Source organism: Strongylocentrotus purpuratus, unplaced genomic scaffold (assembly GCF_000002235.5).
Source record: "Strongylocentrotus purpuratus isolate Spur 01 unplaced genomic scaffold, Spur_5.0 spur5_scaffold_15, whole genome shotgun sequence".
NCBI lineage: Eukaryota > Metazoa > Echinodermata > Echinoidea > Camarodonta > Strongylocentrotidae > Strongylocentrotus > Strongylocentrotus purpuratus.
Window position 1 is genome coordinate 6,314,973 of NW_022145600.1, and position 19,241 is coordinate 6,334,213.

A 19,241-nucleotide genomic window follows, 5' to 3' on the forward strand; every position below is an offset into this window, starting at 1 on the left:
TATCTTGGGAGATTTCTTGCTCTTGATGTGGAATTTACGAAAAATCTAAAATACTTCAATTTTGCTTTTGAATGTATTTCATTATAAGGCTACAAATGGCTCTCCCTAATATTTAAGTCCAACTTAGAGTTAAGTTTGACTTTGTTAAAAAAAAAACTGTATTGAAGGTGCACCATCATGCAGTTCACAAGCTGTTGGTTTTGTGGTCTTTGGAGACATGTCGGTCATGTGGACCACATCAGTGTCACATCTCTATTTGCACAGGGGTGGGGTGATGCAAATACAAAATGGATAAATGGGGATGTAAAGATGACACAGACACACACTGTGAGTGTGGAACATCCATGCAATCTATGTCACACCTATTAAGATGCCCACTCCTAGATGACCAATGCTGCCTGGAAGACCTACAATGTAGTAGCAGCAAATGAGAAGGCTCTTCAGTGTGTAAGAGCCTGGCAGAACGTTTGAGCTCAGATGATGAACACGAAGGAAGTGTTGTATTTTTTCTTTATATGTTCATGGTAACCAATTTGAATTATATGACATAAAACTGGTAGAGAATTAAGTTACAATTATCATGTGCTATACAAATCGAATGTGATTATCATTATAATATCATAAAATCCCTCAAATAACGTAATCTTTCTGACGTGCCACGGGTCCGACATCATTGGCTGTAGCCAATGGTGAAGGGTCCCATTTGGCTATGGCATACTGAATCCCTTGCCACCGAGGAAAGAGCCAATAAGAATAACTTAACTGAAGATACACCTGTCTTTATAGACAGGTTTCACTGTATAACATTGCACTCAGTAGAACATGTAATATAAAATCATCTAAATTATTTCAAGTGCTGGTGCATGTGATTGCAGCATCCTTTTTTCTAGATTCAAGGGCAAGCCTTTGCACTATCTGCACAATCCATGGATTTCAAGTGAATTCTATTCTTTGTCCAATTAGCAAACAATGCCTGCTATAATTATCTTCAAGTTCAATTTGAAGGATATTAATCAAGTGTACGAAAGTTATTTCCTTTGGAACTAATCTGTTAACTACCGGTAGATGCAGGTCCTTAAAGACTAAGTCCACTCCAAAAATAACTTGCTTTCAATAGATGCAGAAAAACAGGAAAAACCGAGCAAAAAAGGTTTGAGGAAAATCGGATCACTAATAAGGAAGTTAGGAATTTTTTAAGAAGTATGAAAAACTATGGAACAATGAAAAACCACTACACAAATTGCCAAATTGGCTCTCAGCTAGGAGCTGATCTACCCTAGGCTGATATCAGTGCAGGCATGCACTGTTGGTTGTACAGCATCCAGGCCAACCTACATGTACAGTAAGGTGGTCCTGGGGAATATCTGCTGCACAGGATGTGCCTGGACAAAGGAGCAACGTACAGAAGTTGCTTTCACACTGCAAGCTAAAATCGTTAACTTTTCTCACATTCCAGCAAAAACGATGAAAAATCGAAATCAAAACTGCCATCTCTGGAGTGTGATATTTTGTAAATGCCTGCCAAAATTTCAGTGTGAATCGAAAGTTTGGTATGATTCTGTTTTATCGTCACGTGACTCTCCTTGCTTCTGTGCGATCTCAAGCAGAGTAGCAACAAGTCTTGCATGCGCACCACTGACACAAAAATTCTGTATAAGCAAACACTGGCGGTTTCTTATGCGTTTTTCGATAGTGTAAATGGCAGTCCAAGAAATCAATGATTTTTCAAAAATGGAGTGTGGGATGTGTAAATAGACCTAGTGAGTCAAGCGGGCATGAAGGTGTGAGAAATGACCCTTTCAAAGACTCATAATCATGGGTTCTCATAGGGCATTTGACACCATTCAGGCAGTTACCCCCAAAATAGGTGCTGTCGGTCACCAAGAGTGGACCTCGCTTATACGACCAATGGGTCTTATGTAATGCGCACACCTCAACCATCCTTAGGAGAGCAATAAGGAAAGGCCATCATCACACGTTTCCTTCATACTGTAGATATGTCTTCATCAGCTCATGATTGCAAAATAGCCCGCTATTTCTGATTTGGGAAATAATTCCGAAGTTACAAATCGCGTCTTCATCAGCTCGAGACTTGACCTCGACCTTAATAACAAAATAAAAAAACATATGTCTCTTTCTGAATCTTGGTGGGTGTATACTCGTTTCATCCCATGTACATGTAGGATACACAGCTAATAAAGGAATTATAGGATACTTACATTTGAAATATTTGTGAGTTGAATTTCTAATATGGGTCTTCTGGCAGCTTCGGGTAAATTCTGAGAGAGAGGAGGAGGGAGGGAGAACAAAATGGCAACATTTGAATAAAACATGATGGCTTTTAAGTGAATAAATTGTCTACAGTGTAAACTTGCATGTACACTGTAGATGTACAACAGAAATATATACATGTACAACAGTTACATATATGCAAAACTTTAATCGATTACTTCTGAATTCTCTCAATCCTGAGGGCTTTAGGTTACCTTTATTTTCAAAATCTGTGATTCAGGTAGTTCATGTTAGGTAAAGACATTCAGAGTAATTAAGGAATACAACATATTCGTTCATAAAACATCAGATATAATATTCAGAGTACAAACATATATAAATATATATTTATAGTGGGAGGTTCATGAAAAGCACATACCAGTAAATAGCTTGTTAAAAATGATCCTCACAAAATACACAAAATAACCACAACTTTGGTACATAATTAACATTAAATCAAAATTTCAAAAAAGGGAAAATAAGGGAAGATACCGGTAAGGAAAATAGAGAAAAGAAGGAGGAAACATTGCATAAAATTGACATGTTATTAGAATTTTTCAAAAAGAAATTGCTTATATAATCATTTAAATTGGTTGATTATCAATTATTCTTAATTGATATAGGAATACAACATGTAGATGAGCTGTGGATACAATAATACAAATAAAATGCTACATTTGATTCTTACACAATAATAATATCAATAAATGCAATGTTAGACTGAAGCCATTGATATCTGTAAATTCTCCTGCACACTGAGACAGCTACAACATGTAGGATATATCACCTGACTAGAATATAACCATATTCTTATATAACTTGCATGCAATAATATGACCCACTTAGTAATGGAATACCGTCAGTTTTGTAGTTGTTGTACTATACACTGGTATCTTAGCTGGAGATATACATGTACTGTAAGAGGAATTACACATAACTAGTGAGATCTGAAAGTGTATCACCCTGAATCTAAAACTAAATTGGTATTAATAGAAGCTAAAAATGAGAGCAGCAGGTCAGAATAAACATGAGGAACATCCAATCAAAAATTGGAAAGTATTGATTTTGTAGCATGTTAAGTTTTTCAGTGATCAAATTCAAATTGGCAACTCTTTGATATATAGTCAAACCTGTCGCGACTGCCCAAGGGAAACACAAAAAGTGGCCTTTGTAGACAGGTTCCTTTAGTACATGTTTCAATGAGAAACCATTTTCGAGGGAAGAAAAAAAATGTGGCCTTTGTAGACAGGTGGTCACCAAAGCAGGTTAGAGTTAGACTGTATAAACATCGTGGGCACTTCTCCCATCTGCTCTGTGGAGAGCAAGTTTCCATTAATTTCAACAGGTGTTTATTTTTCTTCAAAGAAGTTATAAATTCATTAAATCTTTAGTACAGAGTAAATAGGAAAGGTGCTCTGAATATATGTTTCAGACTTGCCAATTTGCTTTTGATTAATTCATTAAAACTTTAAAAATACATCACTTTCTTATCCTTCATCAAATATTCATGAAACTTTCATTGATCTGCTTCTCTTATAGTTATGATTTTGTTTTAAAAGCTATAAACTCAAAGCCAGAGTGGACTTTTCATTTAATGAAAAAGTAAACAAAATTGTTTCAGCCTGGAAGCAACCCTATCTGCTTGCAACAGTCGATAGAATAAAAGTGAGGGGAGCGCGGGAGGAAGGCTAATACCAATGTGCAATCCATAGAACATGATATTCCCTGGAGAATATTTGATTTCTATCTGGCTTGAGTCATGTGCTACTATTTGGCTGGGGTCCAAACCATGAACTAACCTCAAAAGGTCCTACTGTTTCCGCCACATCAAGGGGATATGGAGGGGACAGATATATGTTTTTTTTTCTTCTTTTTGCAATACAGCAGCGCTGTTTGTCAGGCTCAACACTTTGTACATGAAGCCTTTTGTAGGGGGAAATTATGATAGTAATTTTACCTTTTCCCCATATTTCTCTCTCATTCATTCCCTTTAAAAAAAATGGTCATTACCGATATGATTTTGACATTTGCCTGTGTACGTTAATAACAAAAATTAAAAATGTATGACACTGTACCTCCTTCCATTTTTTTTCTTTCATATGTCATTATTTGCTACTTGCCCATGTATGTTATTTATGCTCAATTCTTAGTATCAAAAAATATCTAATTCTGCATCCCGCCCCCCCCCCCCACTCCGGGGTCGGAATGACCGTATGCATGTTACCAAAATGTCCGGTAAAGGGGTACATTTCACGCACCTAAGTCCGGCTCGTACATACACAAAATTGACTTTACACACCGGACTTAGGGGGTGTTTTCAAAAGGAGGGAACACGCACATGCGTACCCTAAATAACACTGAGTGGGGAGGCTGGGTTCTGAACCTCTTCATTTATTTTTACTGGGTTGTCTTTTTTCAATTTAAAGTCAAAGTTAGGCCTATACCTGGAGATTCCTCATGTAACTATTTTACAGGAGCCATTTCAGTTCTCAGTGGGATCCATTCAGAGACAAATATTTGGGTTACAAAGGATTTGATAAATTATGATTTCATTTCATATCTCCTTTAATTATAAACAAACACCCTCTTCCAGAAAAACACTTTTGAACAGGTGAAAAATTTACAATAGAGAGGGATTTTTTTCTTTCTTCCTTTTCTTCTTGTTACAGAATTTGTTGGTTCTATGACACATGCTACAATGTAAATTTCCACCAGCAACTAAATTACCTACTTTAACCCTGGACAAAACACTCTATATATATATTTTATTAGATATATGTATTATACAGTAGGCTTGCAGTTGCACCATGTGAGAGAGGGGGGATTAGGGAGACCTGGAAAGGACTCTCGGTAATCTTTCTTCCTTGAGTGTGTGAAGTCCTACATTGTAGTTCAGTAATTAATACAAACCAAGAGAGGCTTTTCGGGCAACAAGAGCTACACTTGCTCAGAAAGTGAAAGCTAAATTTCCTCTTGAATTTGTGCATACAGTAGCTACTGTACAACTTAAGCAACAGTGGGACATCGGGTAGATGTGCCCCCAAATAAAATTGATAGAGAAAATATTTGTTTTTATCCATGAAGAAAGTAGATAAAAAGAAGGGCCAAGTGGGAGAGCAACTTAAAAGAGAGACGATTATACAACTCCCCTCAAATACTGGCCGTAATTGTTCTCAAGCACTTTATCCAACTCGTAGGTCTGGTGTCATCCCGTTACCCCCTCCCCCCCAGCCCCTACATCAGTGCCCCCTCGTTAAATGGCTAGACCCAAACTGCACTTGTGCATATCGCAGTGGGTCTAATAAACAGACGCACTGAACAGAGGCAATGGCATCAAATAAAGTATGTGAAATTCTGGATTTATGCATGTCATTATTTCATGAAATTCTTGCTCAACATTTATTGAATCTGTCTGTACCGATTCGATAGGCTTTCATATTGCCAGAAAAGTCTTCAGAAAGTCCTGTATACATGTATTTCAATGGTTATTCCAAGATTTGTCTGGGGGCCAGGGATACTAACTTTCGACTGCCTCGATCTTCTGTCATAATCTTTTTCAGACTTCTTGGAAGTTCTTTGATTGGTTTCTCTGATTTGTTCCTGCTTTAATCGAAACCAACTTATCTTTAAAGGGATCGTTTAACAATGTTAAATCTGAGATACACGGCCCTACATGTTATCAATGTCTGTGATGTGGTGTAATATTGAAGCCCTAAAAAAATTGCGCTTCAAAATGATCAAGAAGTGCCTCAAAAAAGTAAAAAATCTTTGAGTGACCGGTTTTACCATACTCGTTTTTCCCAATAGACTGTAGTGTTATGAAAACCGTCAGGCGAACGGTTTTCAAAATTTGTAATTCCAATCATAAATATCTTGATAATCAGACAGGCGATCGGCCTGTAAAAGTCATGGGGTTCCTGACTGACCTAAAGGTTTATAATTATCATTGCATCATGAGCTAAATCCAGAATTTTGTTTCAGAATCCGAGACAAAGTTACCGGATCCCTTTAAAGGCATCGTTTAACAATGTTAAATCTGAGATGCATGGCAGTGTCTGTGATATGGTGTAATATTGAAGCCCTAGAAAATATGTGCTTCAAAATGATCATGAAGTGCCTCAAAAAAGTAAAGATCTTCGAGTGACCGGTTTTACCATACTCATTTTCCCCAATACACTGTAGTGTTATAAAAACCGTTAGGAAAAGGAAAAATTAAATTTTGATTCCATTCATAAATATCTTGATAATCAGACAGGCGATCGGCTTGTTACAGTCACGGGTTCCTGACTGACCTAAAGGTTTATAATTATCATTGCGGCATGAGCTAAATCCAGGACTTTGTTTCAGAATCTGAGACAAAGATACCCAAGTTATTTTTAGACCAAAGTTGCCCTTTTACATACATCCCATATAACTCTCTCTCTCTCTCTCTCTCTCTGTCTCTCTCTCTCTCTGTATCTCTCTCTCTCTCTCTCTTTCATTTTCGATGTCCTAACCAAGATAAAGACATACACCCACGTATCCTCTCAGGAAATGTCACTGTTCTTATTAAAGGTACATATCATGTTTTATATTACGGAAATCTGGCCTCCAAACCGACCGATTATTTGCCATTCGAGGTAATGTCATATTCAGTATGTTGTCGGTCTCGTTGGCGTAAAGGTTGACACTAGAAAGACATGATGCAAAGTATAACAGGCAGCACAGCAACCAACAAAACACAGACCTCGTGCAATTTCCCACAAAAGTAAAGGTTGTTTGTATTTACAGGAAACTTTACGAAGTTTTCCTGCATATCTTGTACGATAGAAAAAGTGGTTCAAAATATCTATGATAATCTCTTCTCTGAAGCTTTATGCTTTGCTTTAAAACATATTTCTACCTTCCACTTAAAGGTAAAGACCAGTATTGGAAAGGCCCCAATTTCAAAAAATGAAATGGAAGCTCTCATTACCAATCATGTGAAAGAATATGTTTTGACTAATACATGATGATAAAAAATTTGCCGGGAAACCGCCTACTAATTCATATATTTGGTAAATTTGTTTCTCTCATGGTCTGTGAGAGATATAGGGTAGTCCCATATACATCTTTCTGTGTATAGTGCTTGTAACTTTACAAAGAATGGGCCAAATTTCTTATCATTTTGATGATTCCAGAACCTTGCAGATGCTAGATGCTAGATGATCAACCTTTTCTGATCGATTCCACAACGTTTCTTTCACAATGCAATCGCACGACCATAACTGGTCTTTACCTTTAACACGGAAGTGGTATACGCTAAAAATAGGATACATGAAAAGAAAGTTGTTTTGTTTTGTAAACAGATGCAAGATGTGTTATAACATAGAGCACGTGTCTCATGTTCATGTATACTTTCTACCCTCAACTTTCAGAAAAAGATACCGTAAGTAGTGTATGCTCAAAATAGGTTACATGAAAGGAAAGTTGTTTTGTTTTGTAGACAGATCTTGAAGGCATAGAGCACATGCCTCATGTTGGAGACACTCAAGGAGATAAAGATTATTTCTTGTCTTTGTTCTGGAAAATTGATGTACCTGTACCTGTATTAAGAACATAATTTCATGAGTTGAGAAAAATAACATGCTCTATGGTAGTGCTGTCAAAGAGTACAAATGTCTTTGTAGACATGTTGTGTCATGTCATTTTATGTGACTTATGTGACTTATGTCAGCAACATTAAATCTTTGTTGACATGTCCCCTTCCCATCAAAATACAGTTTTATTGACAATCTTTTTTCGCCAAAAGGCCTGTCAGCGACAGCATTAATTTATACTGTACTAGAGCAGTGCTGTCTCTGTCACAAGCACGACTTTGCAAACAGAGAAATGGGGGGGGGGGGATTAGAATATGTTCAGTGCACCACCTGAACTCAAAAGTACTCAGAAATAATATAAATGTACATCTACTTGCTCACATAGTTTGTTTTTTAAAGAGAAAAAGAATACACAGTCACTCTCTGAAAACAATACAATGTCTGAAGTGTTACATTCATCTAAAAGAAGAAGAATTAAACCAGCATACTTGATTGATTGCATCTGTCATTAGATCCCTTCTTCGAGGGATTCCTGGAACAAGCTTCTTTGATGTCAATGGTGTAGGGTGAGTCCAGACACTGAGGGTGCTCTAGCATCATTGGGGGAGGGGGCAGGGGGCAGGGGGCATCTAGCATTATTTGTTGAATGAAGAGCAGAGCGGAAGAGTGGTTTTTAGTGTCATCTTTTCTGGTTCCCTATCCCCCTTCTCTTTTGTCTCGCTTTCTTTCGTGTGTGCTTTTTCTTTATAATTGGGGGCACATGTTCCCTGGTGCACTAGTACCATTGGGGGGGGGGGGGGGAGGGGAGGGGGCAGGAGGCATCTCGCATTATTTGTTAAAGGAAGAGCAGGGCGTAGGAGTGGTTTTTAGTGTCATCTTTTCTGGTTCCCTATCCCCCTTTTCCTTTGTCTCGCTTTCTTTCGAGTGTGTTTTTTCTTTATGATTAAGGGCACATGATCCCTGGCGCCCCCCCCCCCTCCATTATAGCTACGCCACAGAGCATCCTGAAATAGGAATAGTGTCTCCTCCCACACACTGTTAACACTCATGTTCTAAGTGTGTACGTGCACATCATGTTCAAGGCAACCTCGACTTCGGGGAATGACGAGAGTTTAAACAGAAATTCTCACAAATTATGTTAAAGATAATCGCAGGTTCTGCTAAATATCAAATATAAATTCTAACATATTCCAAGAGAATAACAAGGAATATTTATAGAATTACATCTATAATGTATAAAGCATAAACAAAAATTAACACAAAAAAATACCAAAAAAAGTGGCATTGTGTACAATGTTGGATTTATGTGATATGTCCAGGTTACATGTATGTGCGTTTCTACCAGTGCTTGCTATATATTGTCCAATGTGTATGTTGTATCAGTATTGTTAATTTCATTCAATGCAATATTCAGTGAACTTTCATTATTTTGTTCATTTGGCTGGCTTTAACTAGTATACCATAGGTTTGCATACCGCATTAAACAGCTGATAATAATTTTCTATAAACATTTATTTATTTTATTGCAGGGTAGAGGGCTTTATATAGCACTGAAAATGAGTGGCAGAAAGAGTCCAGGGCCAAAAAAAGAAGAAGAGTCATCATTTTAAAAAAGGTTAAATCTCTTTACATTTAAAGCATATTTGCACTAGTTTGCCCACGAGGGACTCGACCTCCCTGCACGGTCACTGACAGGTGGTTATCTCATCAAATCAGCTCTCAATTAACATAAGAAAAAGGGGATCATGGGGGATCAACGGGTACCGATTAGGCATTGTTGGCTGTAAAGAGGGCACAAGAAGCTACAAGTAGCGCAGTCCCACTTTCATACCAGAGAATAAGACTACCTTTAAAAGGGGTGGAAAAGAAAAAAACTAAAGATGGATCATGGTCTTAGACCGCAAGGGATTAGTCCCAAGATCATGCACGAAACTCCTCGCTAGAAATCTCCCAAGATTACATCAAGATCACGTTGCTCCCATATCCGTTTCATTCAAGATTAGATCGAGATGACAGGAAAAAGGTGGAGTTGGTGAAAACGATTCCATCGCGAATATTTGAACTCATTGGGGTGATTAAGACGAGAGGCAGACTCAAATGTTCCATTCGTCTTAGAAAAATACACTGTGCATGTTTACAAAATCGGTACAAAAAAGCATGAAATGGGAAGGAAGCAAGATTATATCTGTGTTGACAAGGTTCTGGAATTCCTTTGAAACTCGCTCATCTCTTTATTTATTTCAGACTTTTAGGGTCATTTGTATCACTAAAATAAAATAAAAATCTCACTATCCTATCCCTTATTGAAATCAGAATCAAACACTGCACGTTTCCCTAAAGTAAGCATCGATTTTGTGTCTTTAAAATAAATATAGTTTAAGCCACATCAACTCCTTCAAGTTCCGAGACTACATGTATGTAATATTATTGTCAATATTAAAACAGAAAACTAGTTCAAGGCATATTAAAGGTATGCCCGATTGCCCTCTAATATACATCACAGAACTCTATTTCTATATAACTCAAGGCCGTACAAAGTACATCTAGGTGATATACTTTTCTGGAGCTGCTACTGTAGCTTGTCTGTCAGTAAATCCAAAGTCGATTTCTTGACTTGGGGATAAAATCATCCCCAGCTCCTGGCCTTGCTTCCTGTTTCAATTGACTCCTAGGTACACTAGCCAACGTTTGCCAACAGCCTTCTCCCTAACTATGCATTCAGACTATTCATTGTATAACTAAACATGTATGATAAGTACATGTAATCATTCTTTTTGTTGTAGTCTGAATGTTGTTTAAAGAAATGTCGTAAAACGGGACATGGTATAACGAAACATCGTTTGAAGAAACGTTGTGTAACAAAACATCATATGTACTGAAACGTTGTGTATCATAGCGTCGTATAATGAAACGTGATATAGATAAATGCATGTTTGATTGTTGAAACTCAAAAGAGAACCTTGGTCCTGCCTGCCGTAGTCTTGATGTTGTAGTCATACGGAAATCGAATAAGGGGGCGTGGCCTATTGTAAGCGCACACAGATGATTGGCCAGCTGTCATATCAGTTGACCTCTTCAAATTACTTTAAACGCTGTTATTTTCGAGGGATTCATTTTTTTCACGCTGAGCGACCCCAAAACATATTCACATTTTAAAAAATTTGCGTTGCACGCAATTCAGTCTGTTCATAGCACGCATTACAAGTCATGCTTATATTTTTGCGATTTCTAAAATTTGCGCTTGCCGATCTTGGCGGGAAATCCGTGAAAATTAATGTACTACAAATATTTCTACTTTTACAGTAGTTTCTTCATATGATTATTTTTTCTCGTCCATACGACTATTCTTTCATAATTTTTTTTTGCATGTGTCTGAACGGCTTTTGGAACCACTGTATGAAAGCCCTGATACGACGGGGGTCTCCGCAAGTTCAGAGGGAAGTGGTCAGATCAGCCTGCGCTTCAAAGTTATTTCTAAATTTAGCGAGCTTTGGGGATAGTAAGCCTACTCACACTTGGCTTCTGACCAATGCTTATTAAGACGTCTAAAGATTTGGGGAATCTAATTAGAGCGCAGGGAAATGGAGCTTACGGTGTGTTTCCGTCCAAATCCACGGATGATTTTTCCATAAAGTCTGGCTGTAGTAGGCCAGCTATTTATGCTAGTACAAGCACAGTGCACTAAATTTACTCATTTCAATGTTGTTGTCTTTTTCTGTTTTCAAAGTTTTAAAAATGTCCTCTAAACATGTCCAAGAATATTGATGACCATAAAAATTATGATTCTTAATCAACCAAACAAAATATTATCACTGTGAACTTGAAAGTATGGAAATCATATACATCTGTATGTGACATTTGCATATTTCTGCCAAATATGAACTAGATTTAGTGAGAATTAATGTAATATGTGATATTTGAACCACTTTCAATGGGTTTTTAAACTGTATTAAAATGCAACCAAAACCAGGGACTTTTAATTCCTTCCATATTTACAAGTCCTTGTTAAAACTACAAGTAGTTGTTATACAATGTTCCTACATGATACACTTACATGTATGCAATGTCAGTGTCTGTTTCACAATACAATGATCACTATATGTTTCTTAACTTTCTTTATGCAAATTTCATATAAATTTTCTCTGGTGCGAATGCCTTACTAGACCTTTCCAAGGTGATATTGTAAGTCTGTCTCAGAACCATTACATAATTGGACCCCCAAAACATGGCCATCAGCCCATGTTCTACTAAAATTAAAACCTAAACCAGGGAAGTGTTTCACAAAGACTAAGATCGACTTTAAGTTGGACTTAACTATGGCAGGCCATTCATGCCACTGGTTTCTCTCAAAAATATGAGCTTTAGATAATATTTTTTTTTCCAATAATGAATTATCAAAAAATATAAATTCTGTAGATTTGCAACCATGATTAGTAAGTCCCTTGAGAGACCAATGCCAGTAATCAGTGAGAGCAAACAGTGGCATGAATGGCCTGCCACAGTTAGGTCCAACTTAAAGTCGATATTAGTCTTTGTGAAACACCCCCTGGGCTTATGCTTTTGTTCAAAATCTGCCATAATTTGTTTTCTCCATTTGGTCTGGACACACAGTACAACAAGTCTTCACACACATCTCATACAATTTTTCCTTGATACGAATGCCATGCTAGAAATTTCAATTGCAGCCTCAGCTAGCTTGTAAGTAAAAAAATCTGTCTTCAACCATGCATGGCCTCTCAAAGTAAAATAAAGAACAGGTTTTGTTACAAAGGTGTGCAGAAAAAATTTGACCTTCTATGGTAATAGCAGCAGGAAATGAGACATTGTTGTTGAAGTTTGAAACAGAGAGCAAACTATAACAGCACTTTGTATATTAAACAATAAGGAACACACTAGGGTTTTGTAACATAATACAGAGATGAGACTATTTATAGATCCATAATACTGGTATGCTCCTTAACATTCAGTTATGAAACAATGCGGGATCGAACATTATATCATCTGTTGAGAGAGCCAGAAAGACATAACGTAACTGACATATACCGGTATAGGCCTATAGATATATATAAAAAAAACAGAGTTGGCATCTGTCTACCTTCTTGCTCTCAAGTCTATATCGGTAAAACAGATATTAAGTGTCTAGACACATGTATGCTTCAGTTCCTATTGGATTTTTTGTTGCGCAAGTTCCTCATATTACCTTAAAGGTACTATGTCCCATTTGCAGGCCAAAAAATGAAAAAGTTAAATTTCAACTGCATTTGAAAGATAATACTAATTTAGAACTTCCCTAAAAAGGTGGGGCTTGAAAATGTCTTCAAGTGGGAAAATAACGACTATTAGTTGTCAAATCGACTTTAGGGCTATAGAGCCCAAAAGTAATAGTCTTGATTTTCAGACAATTGTACCAAATGGTCATACGTTTTATGCTGCGCAAAGATTCAATCAGTTTAATCTTGGCCATCACAAGAAGTGGGTTATTGATGTAGACAAATGCTCATGTACCCTTTACAACTCTTTTCATGTATGCTATTACCAAAGAAGAAAAAAAGTCAGTCAGTCACTCAATAGTGTCTGACAGTGAAGTCTAGCAAGTAAACGTGTTTCCTTGCATAATTTGAATATGAGGACACTGTTAACGTTTAAATTTCACAGATAGGACATACATGACATATTCATAATTCCTGCAAAGTTCTACAGAATTTGAGGTTGGCTGCAAAAGGGACATAGTACCTTTAACTGACTAACTTGCTCAAACTATATGTACATGTATATCTTAAAAAGGCTTGTTCTGTTTTGTAATCTCATTTCCTTCCTTCATCTCATTTGATTTGTTCCCATTTTAGCTACACATGTACTGTACATACAAGTTTTATGGTGTTCTTATTCATTGTGATATCGTTAAACTAAATGGTACATTACATTATATCATTGACTTTCAAACACATTTCTGGTCAAGAAAGGTGAAAGAATCCATCTGGATAAAAAGGATTAGTCCGTTTGTCACTTAAAATAGGGACTCTGGCTATTTATTGTCACCTATCTTTGCTCCAGTGATCTCAATCGAAGCAGCAGAAAGCAAGATACTGTCCGAATTATCACTTGGCTTGAGAAAGTCCACAAAAGTTGATCAAGGCTTGCGTACTCAATTTTAAGGTTTGTAGAAGCTTAAACTACACAAAGTATGTGTTATGATTAACCCAACTATTGAACTTTTCTGGTAAATGACGTAACAGGTTCTATGACACGAGCTCCAGTGGCTATTGCTATGAGGTAAATTTCCTACACTTACCAAACTCCTACATGTAGCTCCATTCCTGGATCTTACGCAACACCTAATCTTAAAGCAGGACTGCACTATTATCTACTTGCGCCCTCTATATAGCCAACAATGCCTAAGCGGTACCCATTGGTTCCCCCATGATCCCCTTTTTCTTATGTTAATTGAGAGCTGATTTGATGAGATAACCACCTTTCAGTGACCATGCAGGGAGGTCTAATCCCTCCTGGCCAAACTAGTGCAGAAAGGTCTTAGGTTAAGACCCTGAGTAACTTCCCTATTATTCCACAACAGAATGGGGAGAGAATGAGAAAGCTCACAAACTGTTTCTTTTTTCTTTTTTAAACCAGACCACAACCTTCCCTTTAAGACTATCTTCAAGGAGGCCTGCTCCTAAAGGAACAGCTAATACAACACCACACCCCATCCTGTGTTCATGACTCATGCCTCACTTCAACATTAAAGGTAACACTGGGTTTTGGTGATGACCACAACAAAAAGAAAATATTGGCAAATCCAAAGAATTTATACAAAATGTTAATTCCTCATAGCTACAAATATGTGATACATACAGTATGTACAAAGCTCTGCAAAATATAGTTGATAAAGAAATCATAATTGTCAACTAATAACTGCATACAAAGACATAAAGTGGTTGGACTGAAGTATGTAGTCCCTTATGTACTAATCCATGCTGTTGATATCTGGACAATTAATACAAAGTACACATACTGTATGCATTCTTTAAAAACATTATAACATTTTGGTAGTACAGATTACTCAATCAATGGCATTTAATTAAAAATTTTAAATTACTTTTTTTCATTTCTACATTTATAGATAAGAACTGTCCTTTCATGCAGGCTTCCTAGAAGTTAAGTTTCACTTAACGCGTGGGCCACTAGGCAGACGTTCCGGCAGCCTTTCCTTTTCAAGTATTACCCTTCCTTTTAAGGATTTGGCAGAGTCAGAGCCAAGTGATTTCAGGAATTGAAGACATGGCAAATCAGGTAGCTATAAATAGACTGCTCAATGAGGCTGCCAACTGGCACATATAAGTCATAACTACTGAGATTCATTCCGTACATTAAGGGGATCACCTTTAGTTCAAATGCTCATGTTGATCTGTGCGGCACTTCTCCTAAAATATTTTCCATGGAATGTACATTCAAACCTGTCTACAGTGACCACCCAAGGGAAATACAAAAAGTGGTCTTTGTAGACAGGTTCCTTTAGTACATGTTTCAATGAGAAACCATTTTCAAGGGAAACAAAAAATGTGCTTGCTGTAGACAGGTGGTCTTTGTAGACAGGTGGTCACTAAAACAGGTTTGACTGTACTACACCTGTACCTACATGTAATCACTATTTGAAAGGATTATCAAATTGGCAATTCAACTGTATGATGTCATCAAGTGGGCTTATTACATGTACTTGTCTAATGCAAACACTTCCCCATTGGTCCCAATTGTTTGCACCTGGTGTAATTGGATGTGCTAAAACTGACATAGCATGAGTCTAGACAGTGCGAAGAGTAACACCTGGTGGTAGTGGTGGGGGGGGGGGGGGGGAGGTGCAACAGTCTTACTCAGCTTATTAAATGCAATGAGGCCTTAAGAAAAGAGAGAATGTGGGGGGGGGGGTGGTCATATCATATTTTTTCTCAGGTTACCTTCCTCCTCTAACTTCCTTCCTTTTCGTCTCCTTTCTTTTCCCCATGTCAACTTTTGCCATTTTATATAGGCCATGTGTAAATGAGTATCATAAAGAATTAAATTACAGGGGCTTCTTGGAGGGCTCCAGACAGAGAGGCTGTCTTTCTTCCTCTCTTTCTGGACCTCTAGAAAGAACAGCGCCATTATAGTTGATGACACTGAATAGAGCAACCCAGCTGTATTCTTTTTAAATACAACTATTAGTTCATGTTCATGTATTTTATATGGAAATTAAAAACAAACTAAACCAAACTATTTCCTCTGCTGAGAACCAGAAGGGAGTCAACCCTGTGTAAAAATATGTGAGTTAATGCCCTTCTGGCTCTCAACGGACAACTTTAAGTTCTTGTAATGCAGCTCTGATGCCAAAATCATCCACATCCCCTGTGTATATTTTTAGTCCTAAAGGTTTAGACCTGCTTTGTAATTATGGTTACCATACATTGTACATCTGGAGCCAATAAAGTAGCGATAGATACATCTCGCAAGTTTTGCTCGCTCATACTTGTCAACTTCATGAAGCCTGAAAATCCATGTAGTTCCTTCTCATACATCCATACGTGGGAGCAAACTACTAGGAGCTTCATGAATTGCCCTTTGAGGGATTGCATGTGCATTGGTCACAACTGGTTGTACGACACTGTCTCCTAGTCCATTCCCTTCACTAGCTGAATTCATAACGTAATCCTTGGACCCAATACTATCCCTATCTCTAACCTTAACCCTAAATCTAATTGCATCCCTAAGTTCCTAACCCTTACCATGAACCCAAACCCTAACCCTAATCCTAAACCCAAACCCAATTGCAACCCTAACCTTAACCCTAAACCAAAACCTAAACCCAATTGCAACCCTAACCCTAAACCTATACCTCTGATGAAATAAAGCCTGGAACAATTGTCGCAGGAGCACATTTAAATTTGCACTGTACATTCACAACACAAGACCTGCCTAGTAGTATGTGATACACCAGATGGTGGACTGTACTTTTCCTGGAAGAAGAAGAAATATCTGCTATGATTTTTTTATAAACTTGCACCTTCCCTTACCATGGGGTTATCCATGTAGCACAGAATGCAGTCGTCTTCCAGCGAAATGACGAAGTACCTCCGGAAGAAACGGCCGCTCTCCTCATCCTGCTCAAAGTTCATGAAACCGCATATCCTACCCTGGACGTCAAGGTACGGCATGGTGCCGTCTACAGGCGGTGGATGGATGACAGATGCATGGGAGGAAGGTAATAAAGAATTGAGAGATAGAATTAAATATAACGGAGAGGAAGAGAGAGAGAGAGAGAGAGAATGAAGTGTAAAGGAAAAGGTAGAGAGAGACAGAGAGAGAGGGAGAATAAAGGAAAGAGAATAGAAGGAGAAAGATTGAGGGAAACAAGGGACAGAAAGAAAGGGAAAGAAAGAAAGAGATAAAGGGATAACTGAAAAGGAGAGGAAATGAGAAAGTGAAAGGGTGGGTGAAAAAGAGAGAGGGGCAGACAGATAGACAGAGAGAAAGAATGAATAAACAAAGAAAGACAACAGAGAAGAGAATGAAATTCAATTGTATAGAGAAATAAGAAAGGGAGGACAATTTAAAAGAAAGCAAAAGGCAGAGAGAGAAGCAGAAATACAAATCATTTAATGATCATATAACGGACATCATTCAACTCTAATACTATCTATACTGAAACTGATCATACATACATGTATCATATTTACCACTGGGTTTGAAAAATAACAACTCTGAAATCTATATCATCCATCATATTTCTACATACTTCCGTCTGCCACTATAAAACATGGGTAATAAAGCAAGGCAATAAAAACTATAACTAAGGCAGAGAATATTGAAGGCAAAATTGTACTCTCACTTCTTTTAAATTTAACCTCAAAAGAGTTGCACCCAATAAATAATATTTAGTATGGAAAAGAAAGCCTTGGCCTTAGTTAAGTCAGTACCTACACTGAAAGGCAACAAACCTGGCGTAGCTGTATGAGGGGTGAGATTCTACCCCCCCCCCCCCTCAAAATGAAAACAAAAGTGCAAGAAAAAAGGTAGAAGGGAAGGCAATTAATTTACAATATTAACACTAATTTACTTTTCTCTCCTTCATAATAATTATAAATTACATGCACGATGTACATATACATGTACATTAGACTTCGGATATTACTTCAAAGTTCACAATTACAAAGATATCATTACAAGCTCACATACAAATATGAATACTAGCTATGATAACGATCTATGGAGCTGGAGATCATGACTAGAATCTATGTCTATGACTCCCATGAGCGAGTTTTGCCATAGACGTTGGTTTACACACATTGACAATTGACATGTGATAGCGGTGTTCACGGTACGGTCGGCCGTCGGTCCACGGCCAGGTCAAGTCTACAACACAGCTCGCAGTAACAAGAATCATGATTTTGTTTTACTTAACTTGTAATATCATTTCATCAAGGTAAAGAAAACAATGATGATTACCTGATTCAGTAGCAAACTCTCTGTATAAAGCTCCCGGGGTCAAGCAATTTATGCAGATAGATGATCGAAATTCAGGTATTTCTTAACGAGGAAACTGCAAGTCGTCGAGTCTCTTTCAATCGCCGGATTGTCGGATACTTCCGGGTTCGTTTGTTATGAGGGCATGCACACAAAGCAATGCATTGCCCATGCAATACTGCGCGACAGTTGTAAACACGAAACATGTGCGTTGCCTGTGCATCAAAGCTCTCCGTTCCAAAAGCCTCAAACTATTTTTCATTGATGAAAAAAATCGGAATAAAGAGAGATAAATACATGATTAGATGACATAGAATTAGGGAAGAAAGAGCCCCGTATAAAAGGAGATATCAAAATGGATAAAGATTGAAGGAGAATTCTTTTCTCTATTTTTTTTCTCTTCAGTTGGCAATAGATGTCTGCACCCCACCCCCAAATGGATGTATAAGGATAACTACCGGTGATGATAATAATAATAAAGATAAAGATTAAAAATTGAGATATATCTAAGTTTAGAAGAAAAAGGGAAGTGATATCATCATTTCCGAAAAACGCGTGACAAGATGTGTACAAAAAGTGTGTTTCTTTTTAAATGAGATTAATTTTTAAGGGTAGAATTATAGCCTATAGACTTCTACATACCTACGTTACAGAAAGATGAGGTATGGGAGTTTGGATCAAGCTAATCTTCTTATTCCGTGCTTGAACAAGCCCTCTATATGGGGGGGGGGGGGTCCTATCGTATTCAGTATTGTTCCTAAACCTCCCCCTCCCCCTTGCCGCCCTCACTCTTTTCGCCACACCCCCCCCCCCCCCTGTATATGCTAAATAATCGCCATCCACATCATATGAGATTGTACAAAAAGATATTTACTTTGCCGACGGAAATGTTAATAGGGGTGTATGACGCTCCCACAA

The 19,241-nt window shown here is 37.7% G+C and overlaps 1 protein-coding gene across 6 annotated transcripts in view; it reads right to left on the reverse strand.

Annotated features, from left to right (window-relative positions):
• The window catches only part of LOC100888170 (pleckstrin homology domain-containing family A member 2), a 60,949-nt gene extending 42,482 nt beyond the window's left edge, over positions 1–18,467 (reverse strand). For 3 of the 6 annotated variants that reach the window (XM_011684561.2, XM_011684562.2, XM_011684560.2), the window contains exons 1-3: positions 18,306–18,466; positions 16,874–17,022; positions 2,220–2,279 (exon numbers count right to left, since the gene is read on the reverse strand). In XM_011684561.2, the coding sequence (XP_011682863.1) occupies positions 2,220–2,279; positions 16,874–17,014 (201 nt within the window). In that variant the 5' untranslated portion in view covers positions 17,015–17,022; positions 18,306–18,466. Of the gene's footprint in view, positions 1–2,219; positions 2,280–16,873; positions 17,023–18,305 lie in introns of all 6 variants that reach the window. The other 3 variants (XM_030985444.1, XM_030985445.1, XM_030985446.1) reach the window with 3 other exon arrangements.
• Between the last annotated feature and the right edge of the window lie 774 nt (positions 18,468–19,241).